The sequence below is a fragment of the Nematolebias whitei genome, chromosome 19 (assembly GCF_014905685.2).
Source record: "Nematolebias whitei isolate Nwh7 chromosome 19, NemWhi1, whole genome shotgun sequence".
NCBI classification, from domain to species: domain Eukaryota; kingdom Metazoa; phylum Chordata; class Actinopteri; order Cyprinodontiformes; family Rivulidae; genus Nematolebias; species Nematolebias whitei.
Window position 1 is genome coordinate 27,298,152 of NC_056516.1, and position 14,810 is coordinate 27,312,961.

General features: G+C 39.0%; 1 protein-coding gene across 1 annotated transcript in view; it reads right to left on the reverse strand.

Moving 5' to 3' along the window:
* The window catches only part of LOC119425451 (CUB and sushi domain-containing protein 3), a 504,865-nt gene that overhangs the window by 208,530 nt on the left and 281,525 nt on the right, over positions 1-14,810 (reverse strand). Inside the window, exon 6 of the mRNA XM_037692978.1 lies at positions 2,788-2,900. Within this exon, the coding sequence (XP_037548906.1) occupies positions 2,788-2,900 (113 nt within the window). The remainder of the gene's footprint in view (positions 1-2,787; positions 2,901-14,810) is intronic.

Sequence of the window (14,810 nt, forward strand, 5' to 3'; positions counted from 1 at the left end):
AGGCTTAATGGAAAATATTGCAAAGTTACTGCTGAAGTTATAAATAACAAAAACAGGGGATGCAATGGGCTAGGTGAGTGGTTCTTAAACTTTTTTGTTGTTGTTGAACCCTACTATGGTTTGTTACTGTATCAAAAAAGACAACTTGTTTTTGTGGCATTTATTGGGAGATCTTTTCCTCCTTTGGATGGAAGAATTTTCAAAAATTAACTGCACTTCTTTAGAAAAATAATTGCAGACTGTTACATCAGCCTCAGGTTATTAAAGCTATTATTAAATTAATTATTAAATAAATAGAAATATTATTAAAAAAAAGGTGCATTTAATTGTAGAACCAGACAACCATCCATCCATTATCGTTACCCACTTCTTTCTTTCTGGGTTACAGGGATCACTGTGCCCATGTCCAGCATTTGAGAGGCGGGGGGCAACCCCGGACAGGTCTCCAGTCCATCACAGGGACACATGGAGACAAACAACCATGCACACTCTCACTCACACATAGAGACAATTTAGAGTCACCAATCAGCTGAACATGCATGTTTTTGATCTGCGGAAGGAAACCGGCATGCACAGAGAGAACATGCAAACTCCATGCAGAAAAGCCCGCTGCTGGGATTTGAACCGGGGCGACCTTTCTCACTGAGAGGCGGCAGCTCTACCAACTGTGCCACCATGCTGCCCAGCATGTCAAATATAAATTTAAATGTGCTCAGTTTGATCACAGTATTAATGGAAGCAAAGGGTGTAACGTCACTGTCCTATATTTAAAGAGAAAAATAATAGATTTGAATTTGTGCCAAAAGAGTTTTTTTTTTTTTTTTTTTCTGAAGTATTACTTAGTAATCACCAATGGTATTGTATGCATCTCTTGTTGGGACTTAGTGCTTCAAGTTTACCAAGGCCAACTTTTAAATCAAGTGTGTTTGTTTTTAACTTAAATGGCTTTCTAACGTTACTGTAGTGAAATGTTTCAAATGGTGTTATTAATCTTTTTCTTTCATACTGTAAGTTGACAGTTTTCTCACACAATCTTTTTTAGTCTCGTACCCTTACTGCAATTCTATAACAGATATCTCCTCTGTCTTCTTTGATTTGAAGCAGCTTTGTTTCATTTCACAGTGAGTCCACATGGACATGCTAGCACATGTCGTGAGGAAACAGAGTTTGCACCATTTCAAAGGCTGGTATTTTTTATATTTTGGTTGTCCTGCTCAGATTCACTTTTTTGTTGTTGTTTTTATTCAGTCATATATAATTTAATATTAGACATATATAAAAGATCACAATAAATATAGGAGGTAATTTCTGGCATAACACAACAATTTACCAAAGTAGAGAGATTGTGTTCTCTGTGAAAATCCAGTGTAAATAGTGAGTGCTGAAATTTGTGGAATAAATTAAAACTGAGTTGTTCAAGATAAAAGTTGTGAAAACGCTAGATAAAAGCTGAAAGTGGTAAAAACACGAACTAAAAGTACCAAAATACAACTAAGAGTAAAGTTTACAGTGAGTGACTTAAAACCTAAAAGTAGCAAAATAGCCGCTAAGAGTTAGACATTACAAAATGCATCAAAAACACTAGCTAAAAACTAAATGCTGCAAAATGCTAGCTAAAAGCTAAATGTAGCAATAGGCTAGCTAATTGTTAAAAGTACTAAAATGTTAGCTAAAAGTAACAAAAAGGCTAACTAAATGCTAAGGGGACCAAAACCTAAATTCTAACAGTATTAACATGAAAACTAGAAGCTAAAATATGCTAAAAGCTAGCTGAAAATTAAAAATAGAAAACTGATAGCTAAAAGCAGCCATGGGTTAAGTGAAAGCAAAATATAGCAACACGTTGCCAAAAAGCTAAAAGTGGACCTACTCTCCACATCGTGCAGCATGAGGTTTGTCTAATATTCATTGAAACAGTTTGTGCAACACAAAAAAGTAAACTTGACCTCAAGTTACAACAATGTATAAATATGAGTTCCTCCTACAACTGTCTTGACAGAAAAGAGTTGTCACCCCACGCACCACCACCACCACCGGGCTAGGCTATGACAACTATGATTACATTTTCCACCTTCTTTGCCTCTCTCTTTCACTTTTCCATAAAACACCATCTGCTTGGGTATTTTAATCACACTGTGTTTTCTGAGTGTGCTATAAGCACACCACATATGCCTCTGGTCAAGACGATACAAACATACTAAGTGACTGCTGATGCTGAATGGACTTAAGAGGCAATTTGAGAATAAAGGAAAACAGGTAGAGGGTCAGAAAACCAAGTGAAACACCGTCTCCTCCAAGTGCTTTTTGCAATACGAATTCTCCTCTCATTATCGCTGCTGGGAGACATAAATGTTGCCAAATAAATCTCCAACCGTTTTCTTACGTTCAGGGACAGTATCATAGAGAGAATGTTAGAGAAAGAGAGCGAGAGAAAAACAATAACTGCAAGCTTTTGAGCATTTACCCGAGAGAAAAGAAAAAGCTAACCACATATAAAAAGTGGGGGAAAGAACGAGACAAAGATTGCGAGAGCAAAGGCTAGACAATCGGAGGCAAGAAGTGTAATTAAAATGAGTTAAGAGGGAGAGCGGGATATCAGAAAGAATAAAAAAATGGCAAAACTGTCAAGTAAATAAAACAAACCTTACTAAGTCACATAAAAAACAAATGTTCATTGTGGATTGTATGTACGTAAAATACATATAGAGTTCTATTTACCAATAATGACAATGCACACACTTTGTATGTTTGTATTTCCAAGATTATGTCTGCAGACACTCATCTTACCTTGATAATGTGCACTGAAACCTCGGTAACGGTGGTTGCTATCAGACACAAAATGCAGCCGAAGCCAGTTCTTGTTGCTAACAATCGGAGCGGGGACGTTACTGCCTGACAACCTAAGAGAGAGACAGAAAGAATCTGTTTAACAGAGGAAAACCATGCATGCACGTCTTCACATGGGCTTTAAAAAGTCTTTATCCATTTTATTCAGCATTATAATACGAAGGATGAAGACTGAACTAAAGACAGGTGGTTTGCTGTGTCCGCAAAAAGTACCATCACACATAAAATCATATTATTACCCAGTAAAGCCTTTAGAACTAAGTGGTCTCAGTCCAAAAACATAAAATAAATAACATGGTTTAGTTTTGTGTACTTCCACATCTGTCCATGCTTCCAAGGCATGCATGTATGTGTATTTGTGTGGGGGAAAAAAGGTTTTCAAAGTCTTACTTAGTGAATCATTGTCTGTTTTGGCCCTGTAAACTGTTTTTGACTGTGCTGGCTATTTCAACCAGCATTTTACTACCACTTTGTTGGAGTAATTTTGGATTTTGCTGCATCCTAAAGGGGTTTCTCACATTTGTAAAGTAGAAATATGTATTTTCTATTCATTGTTCAATCCAAGATAACTCCTTGGTTGGTAGGGGATTGCAACTCTGAAACTCTCATCTTAAACCCAACTCCTAGCGTATTTCTGGAGCAAGAGTCCTCTTACGTCCGTATGCTCTTTGTGGACTTCACATCCGCCTTCAACACCATGATCCCCCAAACCCTGATGGACAAACTATCCACACTAGGACTAAGCCCCTCCATTTGCAACTGGGTACTAGACTTTTTAACAAACAGACCACAGTTAGTGAGGATCCACAACCTCTCCTCCTCCACCATAACCCTCAGCACTGGCTCTCCTCAGGGATGTGTGTTGAGCCCCCTCCTGTTTACTCTGCTCACATATGATTGTGCAGCTACCCATCCAGGCTGTCACATTGTAAAGTTTGCAGATGATACAGCGGTGGTGGGATGCATCACAAACAATGATGAGTCCAGCTACAGGCAGGAGGTGGAACACCTGGAGAGCTGGTGCAAAGAGAATAACCTTCACATCAATGTGAAGAAGACAAAGGAGATGATTGTGGACTTCAGAAGGAACAAAAACACCTACACCCCCCTGAACATAAGAGGATCTGCGGTGGAAGTGGTCTCCAGCTACAAGTACTTGGGTGTACACATGAATGACAACCTCAGCTGGAGCAACAACACCACCAGCCTGATCAAGAAAGCTCATCAGAGACTCTACTTCCTCAGACGGCTGAGGCGAGCTGGTCTGGGAAGCTCAGTCCTCACCTCCTTCTACAGGTGTGCAGTGGAGAGCATCCTGTGCTCGAGCATCAACGTGTGGCATGGAGGCTGCACAGCTGCAGAAAGAAAAGCTTTGCAGAGAGTGGTGAAGGCTGCACAGAAATCTGTTGGAGTCAGTCTCCCCACCATCACAGACATCTACACCTCCAGATGCAGGAAGAGGGCCACCTGCATCATGAAGGACCCCACCCACCCAGCACACACACTTTTTGCCCCACTCCCCTCAGGAAGGAGGTTAAGGAGCATTAAGTGTAGAACCACTAGACTGAGGAACAGCTTCTACCCTGAGGCTGTTAGACTCATGAATCTCTAACTAGAATAATCACTGTGAAAAACCATATCATGTTGCTGCTGATCTGTTTCATGTTGCTGCTGATCTGTTTCAATGTTGATGTGTTCATGCGTGCACATCTGCTCACAGACTCATGTTCATGTTTGTGGTGATGTTCAATGTTTTATGTTATGAGTGCTTAGTGTATATTTAGTTGATGTTTTTCTTAGTTCATATCTTAGATGTTATTACTGTTTTTCTTATACATTTTATTGTTGGATGTAACTGGGACCCCGTGTACATAATTTCGCTCCACCACATGTACCACATGAGGTGCGAATGACAATAAAGAAACTCTGACTCTGACTCTGATTATTTATATTTAATGAATATATGTTATTTTTGCACTAATATCAGAGAACATTACATAAATGGTACTTTTTATATGCAAGCATACCACTTGTCACACAAATCCCTGCAACAACCCAAGCCAAATAAAATGAAAAAGTCAACACATCAAAAGCACAAGAAGTGTTAAGAAAAGAGTAACAAAAAAATACAGTTCCAAAGCTGCTACCAGCGATCCACCACAACCATCAAGATAAATACACTCCTGCATCTGTAAAAAACAAAGAGAAATACATTTGATGGCTAGCCCCAAACTGTTGCTGCACAAAAAAACTTCAAGCAGACCTTAAAACCCCCTGAACCTCAAGATGTAGAAAGCCATGACATGTGACCCAGATGGATCTCTGTTTCACCACAACGCTTCATAGAAGACATGGAACCTCAAAAGGAGATGCAACCTAGACACTTCAAAAGATTTGCCTGCACACACACACACATAAAAAAGCCATACGTCCATTATCTTTACCCACTTCTTCTATTTCAGGTCATGGGGATCACTGGTGCCCATGTCCAACAGTCACTGTGCAAGACACGTGGGGCACCCTGGGCAGGTCACAAGTCCACCACAGGGACACATAGGGATAAATGAGACAAACAACCATTCACTCTCTCACTCACACCTAGGGACAATTTTGAGTTACCAATCAGTCTAACATGCATGTTTTTGGTTTGTGGGAGGAAACTGGAGTAAACCCATGCATGCACGAAGAGAGCATGCCAACTCCACCAAGAATGGACCCCCAGCCGGGTTTAAATCTAGCGACCTTGTCTTTAAAAGGTGGCAATTCTACCAACTGTACCACCATGTCTCCCATACACAAAACAAACAAACAAAAATAAAGCAAAGACCAAAGAAACCTGGACATGCAGCTTCCACACCCTGAGGAAACCCTGGAAAAATCAGCAAGTGCTACATCAGTGAGAGACATTTAGGAAAACATGACCAATAAATGAAAACACACTAATGTTCATTCTGCTCACAGATCTAATAGAGCAAAACAGAGTTTAGGTTAACAAAACCCATGTTTTTTTTTATTTATTATTACACATTCTAAAAATGAACATTGATCACACATTTTGGAGAGAGTGCTGTGAAGCTGCTTGCCTGGGTGAGAAAAGTTACGGTATAAAAGTAGAATAACAAATTTTAGATTGTAAGGTTTTTTTGTTCTGCCCGTTTCTTTTTGTAACTTTTCATGTATCTTTCCATGTAAGCGTCCCCACTTTCCCCACTGTATTATTCATGTTTACTGCGCTACTTTCATTCACTGCAAGGCCATCATTTGCCAGAGCACATTGTGTGCATATTCGATTTGCTCCAATATTAAAAGAACAAAAAATCGTAAATCTGTACAGAGAGCTCATAAAAGTGACATTTAAATATTTAACTGTGTGCTCAAAAAGCACTTAACAACTGGAAGCTACAAGATGAGGGTATAATCAGAAATAGTTCTCTTGCAACATTAGAAGGAAAGTCATAGAACTAAAAAGGTCAATCAGAATCCAAACAGAAGCTGATGACTCTCTACCAATAGTCTTTGTGACAAATATATTCCTTGAAAGGCTGCATATCATCAGCAGATCAGAAGTTGTTGATAATTAAATAAACAAAACTTGACTTTTAGTATGATAATAAAACCTTAAATGGACCTTGTTGCAGCAAAGTTAAAACTTGAAATCATTTCCATGTGGATAATATTGCATGCATTATTAAACCATCCATCTATGCTGATGGCTTCCATCTTTAGCTATTAAATGTTCAACCAAAATATATATTCGCTATAAAAGCACTTCAACGAAGCGCTGAGGTTTAGATCATCAGTGTGGTGGTGATTTTTCTCACCAGCATGGCATGCCCTACTTTGTGAATCAACAGTGAAAATAGATTCACTTAGATGAATAGATGCATAGAATACACCTCTAGATGCAGGAAGAGGGCCACCTGCATCATGAAGGACCCCACTCACCCAGCATACATACTTTCTGCCCCGCTCCTCTCAGGAAGGAGGTTGAGGAGCATTAAGTGTAGAACCACTAGACTGAGGAACAGCTTCTACCCTGAGGCTGTTAGACTCATGAATCTCTAATCAGGATAACCACTGTGAAAAATCACATGTTGCTGCTGATCTGTTTCATGTTACTGTGTTCATACGTGCTCATCTGCTCACACATACTCATGTTCATGCTGCTGTTCGGCGTATAGGTTTTATGCTATTAGTGTTTAGCGTATTTTTAGTTGATGTTTTTCTTAGGTCATATCTTAGATCTTAATGTTTTTATTTTACATTTTATTGTTGGATGTAACTGGGACCCTGTGTATTCAATTTCGTTCCACCACATGTACCACATGTGGTGCGAATGACAATAAAGAAACGCTGACTCTAGCTATGTTTACGTGCGTAAAATTATTTGACCAGATTGAAATGTTTTCAGATTAAATAATTCAAATGTATAGTTTATGGGCTTTAATTCTGAATAGAAGTACTGACATGTGCAGAGTGGTAAACTTTCCTTAAAGAAACACCAAAAAAGTAGTTCTACTTCGGGGATGAACGTAAACAAACCTGAGCGCCCAAAATGGACGTGCGACAGGTTTTAATGACGGTGGAGACGTTACTGCACTCCCTGACTGAGCTACAGATAATACAGATCATTTTGAGCTCTTTCAAAGTTTCGAGTAGAAATGTTGAGTCGCTCACTGACCAGTTTTGCTTCCACCAACATGCTAATATTATTAGCATTAGCCAGGCAGAAATGACATAGGTCGCACATGCGCAGTCAGGTCAGGTTTTTTTTCCACAATCGGAAAAAAAAAATGAACAGATTAAGTGTTTACATGTACATGCACATTGTTTGGATTATGAATCAGCATAAACCACCCGTCTCATTTTGATTACAAATGATTTCTGATCTAACTGAATAAACAAAAAATAATCTGAATGGGGCGTTTACATGACCCATTTTAATTCTGAATGGCCGTTAAATCCGATTACTTATGTCCATGTAAACATAGCTTCTGACTCTGACTGACTTTGACATGTCAGGGTTGGGCTTGTCTCTGCTGATTGTTTTTTTGTTCCTTCTAATTTTATCTGCTGAATCAAACCCTCCTTTTGTTGCCAATTTTGATTTGTGACCAGACGCTAATTTGACTCAGATGGTGAATTGTTAAGATGAGTGTGTTCAAGAGATTGCTTGAACGCAAAACCTAATATAAAAGTCTTTGTCGAACCAAAATCAGCCCCAAAAATAAATAATTGAGTGCTGTACACCAGCTATGATTGCTTTACGTTTAAATGCGATGTCAGGTTGCAATATTACACACCTAATTTTATCACTCTTGTCTGATAGTTTGGAGCTACAATAATGGGTAAACTAGAAAAACTACTGAGATGAAACATTGAACATTTATCTGAGTGTGTGTCTGCGTGTGTGTGTGTGTGTGTGTGTGTGTGTTTGGGCGAACGAAGATCAAGTGGAGGGTTGGCAGAAGGAGCAAGAGAACATAATTGATTAAATACACAAGACCAAAAGAGCATCTCTCCCTCACTCTATTTCCCTGTCTACCATCCTGCCATCCATCGTCTCTCCTACAGCAAAAATACAAACTAGCTATTTCACAGAGAGCATGGGGGGAGGGATTGACGAGAGGGGAGAAATAAAGAAGCATAGGGTCTGAAGGTGGGGGGGTGGCGATCAATGAAGCTTAGACACTACTGAAGGAGAGAGCAGTGGAGGCTGGGAGCAGCAAGAGGCTGACAGAGGTGCATCATACATCTGTTGGCTTTTTAATTATTCATCCCAGTTTTCAGTAGAAAGAAAGCACAAAAAGCTGTGTTCGAAAGTCAATCAAAGTGTGGGTAATCTATGAATAAACATGTTAAAAAAAGGGAATTTAATTGAAAAAGTAATTTTCTGCGATGCTGAACAAATGACAGTAAACATATCATAATCACAAAGAGCTCAGATGTTTGTTTTTAATTCTCGCGGTTAATATAGAGTGACGGCACATTCATTCTAAACCCTAACTTTGATGCCCACATTTCACTTTTACATAAACAGTTTACGAAAATAGTTTTAATTGGCCTATTGCATTTTAAAGACAAGCTCTTCCACAATGTTCTTTTTTTTTTTTTTTGTGACGTTAAAACTCATAAAATAAAAACTCAAAATGTTTTGTAGAACTGCGAAATGGATTCTGTGAAATCTATCTAATGCAAATAAAGTCTGTGCACACATTTTATATAAGCTGCTTATTTCACTTCCAAACTTTTTGTAGAATATGACGTTGGCACTGAATTCTATTTCGATGTAGTAGAACCCAAGTTTTACTTGCTGAGGATATTTGCAAACAGACTTTAATTTAACTTTTAAGAAAGTAATCACTGTTTACAGTGTGTGGCAGGAGGTAGTACAGCAAGATACTTAATTCAGGCCAGTGTTTGTATAGTGTCCATGTTCATCTAGCTTAGTCTGTACACACTTTATTGGCATTGCATTTTGTTCTTGTTTGGGTTTTTCCTTTGTGACAGCTTTGACTCTTGTGTATGCATGTATGCATGCATGTTTGTATGTATGTATGTATACGTACATACATACATACATAAATATATAGGTCAATCATTGATATAGTACCCCCTACCACTTTGTGCATGTGCATGCTGTCTTTGTCCAAACATTTTCATTCATCCATCCATCCATTATCTTTACACACTTCTTCCTTTCAGCTCACAGGGGTCACTGGTGCCCATATCCAGCAGTCACTGTGCGAGAGGCGGGGGACATCCTGGACAGGTCTTCAGTCCAGGGACACATAGAAACAAACGAGACAAGCAAACATCCACTCTCTCACTCACACCTAGGGACAATTGTTACCAATCAGCCTAACATGCATGTTTTTGGTCTGTGGGAGGAAACCGGTTTACCCGGAGAAAACCTACGTATGAATGAAGAGAACATGCAGACTCCACCCAGAAAGGCCCCCAGACCGGGATGTGAACGGGGGCAACCTGCTCGCTGAGTGGCAGTAGCTCTACCAACTGTGCCACCGTGTTGCCCTTAAAAAAATGTTTATAAGCTCCATCATCCAGGTAAATGAGAACAAAAAAGGTTAAATTGTGTCATCTGGACCAGTTTCTTTCAGTGAGAAACGTTTCATCCCCCATCCAGAGGACTTACCTTTTTCTGAACCACCTTGGTTGTCTTCAGGCTGTTTCTGTGAGTAGCAAGTTGGCCATCTGGCCTAAAACATTTGATTGTTGTACATGATGATTGATTGATTTTGATGGGTGTGTTTTGTATTTGTTAAAAGCCAACTTTTGAGATTCAAACAGGAGGTTGTCTTGAAACACAGTAGTAAATACTACCTTTGTGACAGATCTGGTTGGCAGGCTGTGAACTGAGGAAGTCCTCTGGATGGGGGACGAAATGTTTCTCAATTACTGACACATGACACTGGTCCAGGTGACGTTATTTAACCTTTTTTGCTGCCCTCTTTAATGCTTTTATCCAATTAATGCATTATGTTTTGATGACAAATACTTGAAGCTTTAGAAAAGTACATTTGTGCAGGTTGATGTGGCCAACTATGTCCACATGAAGTAATTGGGAAAAAAAAAAAAAAAAAAAAATACAGGAGTGTCCAAAGACTGGATTGTCATGCATGATTCAAACGCGACCTTATGAGTGAAACCTTGATTAGGTAACAAAGTTCCAAAATTGCATGAGACTGGAGTGAGTGACTGTTTATATATATATATATATATATATATATATATATATATATATATATATATATATATATATATATAATCACAACTGTTTGAGTGCCACTCCTTTCAGAACATTTGCACCATATCTAAAAGCTGCATTTTTCATAGGATATTTGTTTTGTATATTTCTTCATATGGCTCTAAGACCCACTTCAGAATAGATGACAACCCTGGTATACAGTTCTCAACTTACACAGGACCATCATAATGTGGCTAAATTGAAAAAAAAAAAAAAAAAAAGTCTTCAATGCAAATTTAGTCACACTGCTATGCTCTTAGTGTCATTCAAATGGACTTGTAAATATTGTTCTATCTTGCTATTTTCCATGTCTGTAAAGTGCATTCCTTTGCCCTAACCACACTCCATAAGGCTGTCTCCGACCATGTCAGAATGCAACAGTAGACATACTGTCTGAACTAAGCTGTTTCTATAACCTTGTCACAATCAGGGTCATAGTCTAGACATGGTGCCAGCATGGCCAGTCTTGGTTCAATGTCTTGACAAGTACAGGTAAGCCACATCAGAGTGTGGCACCTCTATGCATGGAAACGCTGCCATTACAATCACCCAAGCTCATCCCAACACCATAATATGCTCTGACAATGATAATAAAACCACCACCATTTCGTTAAGGTGGTTTTGTGCATGCTCAAAACCATTGGAGACGCATCACGCTCCATCACTCATAATGAGGAGCCCTCTGCATTTTTAATGTGACTGAAGACTGCACCTGAACCAAAAACCATCTGTGTTGAGGCAATATTTATACGTTGTAACAGGGCCATCATCTAGTCTGAAAATATTCTTAAAAATTTGTAGCACTGTTAAGTTTAGTTATACCTTTTTTCAAACTTCTCTTATCAAACTATTAAAAAAGCCCCTTCATTTCACATTTTATGTTCTGATTGGGGAATTATGATCTCACAATTAAATATATTGTTCATAAAAGAAAGATGGACACAAAATGGTACTGATGCTTTGATAACTGGCATTCTAAAATTCTTATCAAACTAGTTAGAACGGACTTTTAATGTGTTCATGTACAGTTTCTGCATATGTCCCTGTGTGTCTGTTCATTGGACAGCAGGGGAATGCCACTTAATCAGGCAATCTGTCTTAATAGCCTCCTCTAATTAAGACAGGTGGGAACTGACATACACTTAATACCCACAAACACACACACTTTCAGAAAGAAGAAGAAGAAGAAGAAGAAACAGGAAAAAAAAAAATGCACTTCAGCATGTTTCGACAAATAACTGGAGTGCTGGTCTGCATGTTGTCCTGGTAGTCATTGTCAATCAGTTTACAGAGACAGAAGTTTTTTTGTTTTTGTTTTTGTCTGCAAGTCTGTCTTTGTGGAAGTACGGTAGCTGTTTGTATGCCTAGTGTATTTATGTGCATTGTCTGTGTGTGGCTATGCGTTCTCCGGCTTGCATGAGCACGCCTGCTGTGTCACTCTCCATCAGTCTCAAGTGGGCAGAAAGTAATCAGTGTTCACAACAGGACCCTACTCTGCCTCTCCCTCCACTCCCCTTTATCTCTTCTAAATTTTTTCTCCTCCTTTTTGCTCGCCGGCTCATAGGTTTGTCATTGTGAATAAGCCAGGTGCTTAAAAAGTGGCTTGTTCACAACTGCGGGATGAAATAAAGAAGAAGTGGACAACTGTGGACCCCCCAAAATACATATATTTTGTAACAAAAGCCATTTTGTAACACATTTTTTCTTCTGTGAAAAAAATCAGTGTCTTTTGTAAGACATCTTAGTGACAACTAATAGAAAATATCTTTTGGTCAGCCTTATGCTTTTTGACCAATGGCGTCAGGCACACTGGTGTGTGTGTGTGAGTGGAGGGGGTCCTCCCCCCCAAAATGTTGAATAAAGTAAATGCCATTTCTGCATTCTGATGTATTTTAACAGGTTGTTAAAGATCTATCATACCATACCACTGTATTTATAAATCACTTAAAACAGCAACCATGCCAACCAAATCTATGTTTACCTACATAAGTAAACACTTGATTCTATAACTCTTGAGCATAGCACAAGAAGTACTTTGACCAAAAGCTTTCTCTTTGTAACCCCACCCCCCAACCCACCACCACCCCGCACATCAAGACGAAAACTGACGGAAATAATATAGGGCTAAGCTAGCGGAGTGCAATACAGACGGGTTCTAAGATGCTACAGATGTAGCACTCCGCCTCTCTCTCACATCCTAACATACTTAACCCCCCACCTCTGGCAACAACTGCCAACACTAACGTTGCACTTTGACAGCAGACAAAACAAATGTGACTCCCTACTCCTCTCCCCGTGAGTGCCCTGCCGAGGCACATGACCGAGGAGAAACTCTGCATGCGGTGTGGTAAGTAACTAGGAAAACCTGGAGTGGAGTTTCAGTGGTTTGAATATTCTCCTATTAATCAAGTGGAATGGAAATGAGCACTGGGTGAATTAATATTTCATAGTAAATGTGTGTGTGTGTGTGTGTGTGTGGGTGGGGGGGTCTGAATGAATTTTTTATTTTTTTTTTATGTGGGCAGGACCTGTCCCCTTCACATATAATAGTTGCGATGCCTAGGTTTTTGAGTTTGGTGAAATCTCTGACCTTGGTCTGTTAAAATACTCAATATTATTAAGTCTGCATTGGAACCAAGGTCTAAAAACTTGCAGAATGCCTTCTTAGACATACAGTTTCATTGGGACAAAGGTTGATTCTTCAGAGTTTTACCAGATTAACATAAAAATCCATCTAATTAAGCTCTAAACTATTTAATTATGACCAAAGAACAAGTCTGGATTAATTTGTATCTTTGGCATTTGAAGCAGCTTTTACATTTATGCATCTACACAATAAACCATAGTTGGGTCACCTAATCAAGCTGGTCAACAAAACTGGTTGACTGATAGATGCTTGATCTTGATCTCCCCCCATCCTTAACCCCCCCCCCCCCCCCCCCCATCTGCTCCCTAAACAGGTCTCTCTTGAAAATGAGTTCTCGTGGCTCAATGAGACTACCTGTATAAATAAAGAGTAAATAAAAATGAAAAAATAAGCCGATGGTTCAATAATTTATTGCATATTGTAAAAGTTGTTGTACAATTACTGTACACACTGATCTACCACCAAAAAAAGAAAACAAATGATGAAACAAAAGTGGTCTCATAAATCTTGCCGAGACAGAATGTCAGTGACCAGTGGCAAATAAAACTGACACCGGTATTTATATTCGCGAACTAATTTGCTGTGGGTCCAACGAGGTACATTTTCTAAACCCGGTGGGCCTCACCTTCAGCCCTGATTTGTCTGGTTCGGCTCAACAGCTCCTGGAAAAGGTTACATGCTGCGAGTGTGAGAGATTCATTTCACTTCCTACATACAGTGACCTGTGAAAGCTGTGTCCCTACAGTGATGACACGAGGTCTCTGTAATTAATGTCTGACACTGTCTTCTATGGAAATATAAAGGACACCATCAGATGTTTCATATCCTGTGGAGCAAACAGTGCTCTGTTGTGATAAAAAGGGATTAGTGTAATAATTGGCTGACAGTACAAAAAAAAAAAAGTTAGTTAAGATTTAGCCCGGTATCATCACATGGACAAGTTCAAGATGCCCTAAAGCCCGTGTAAGAAAATAAGCTATTTTGAATTCTATTTAATCTTGCGTTGATGTGTATAAGCTGACTTTGTTTGCATAAACAGTAATCTAATTATCACACACTAATCTAATCATAGATTTTACTTTGATTCTAAGAGTAATTTCATTAAACCATGTTCATGCAAGACACAGGAAGATTTATCAAAATATATTCATTTTAACACCAGTGTATTGACTAAACAGATTTTCTCGGGGCTCTTTCCCCCCTGCCTTCTTGATGTAAACAAATGAATTCAAACAACATTTTGATAAAACAATGAACTGGCTCTCTATCCAACAGCCCTCATCAAGCCCCTCCAATTCCACCAGATTTGAAGCACCAGTGCCAGTTCTGGAGAAGACAGTTGCTGTAAAATTTAACACTCTCATATACTGGGCAATCTGCACAGACAAAGAAAAAAAAAATCAGATGGACAGATTAAAGCAGCGTATGGTGTTTACATTTCTGAACAACCTCTATATGCATCTACTATTGTCAGTTTGTTGGTGGAGCTTGAAGGTAAAACTAAAAATATACTTTATTAGTGGCTAAATTAAGCCAAAAGTGCTGAAA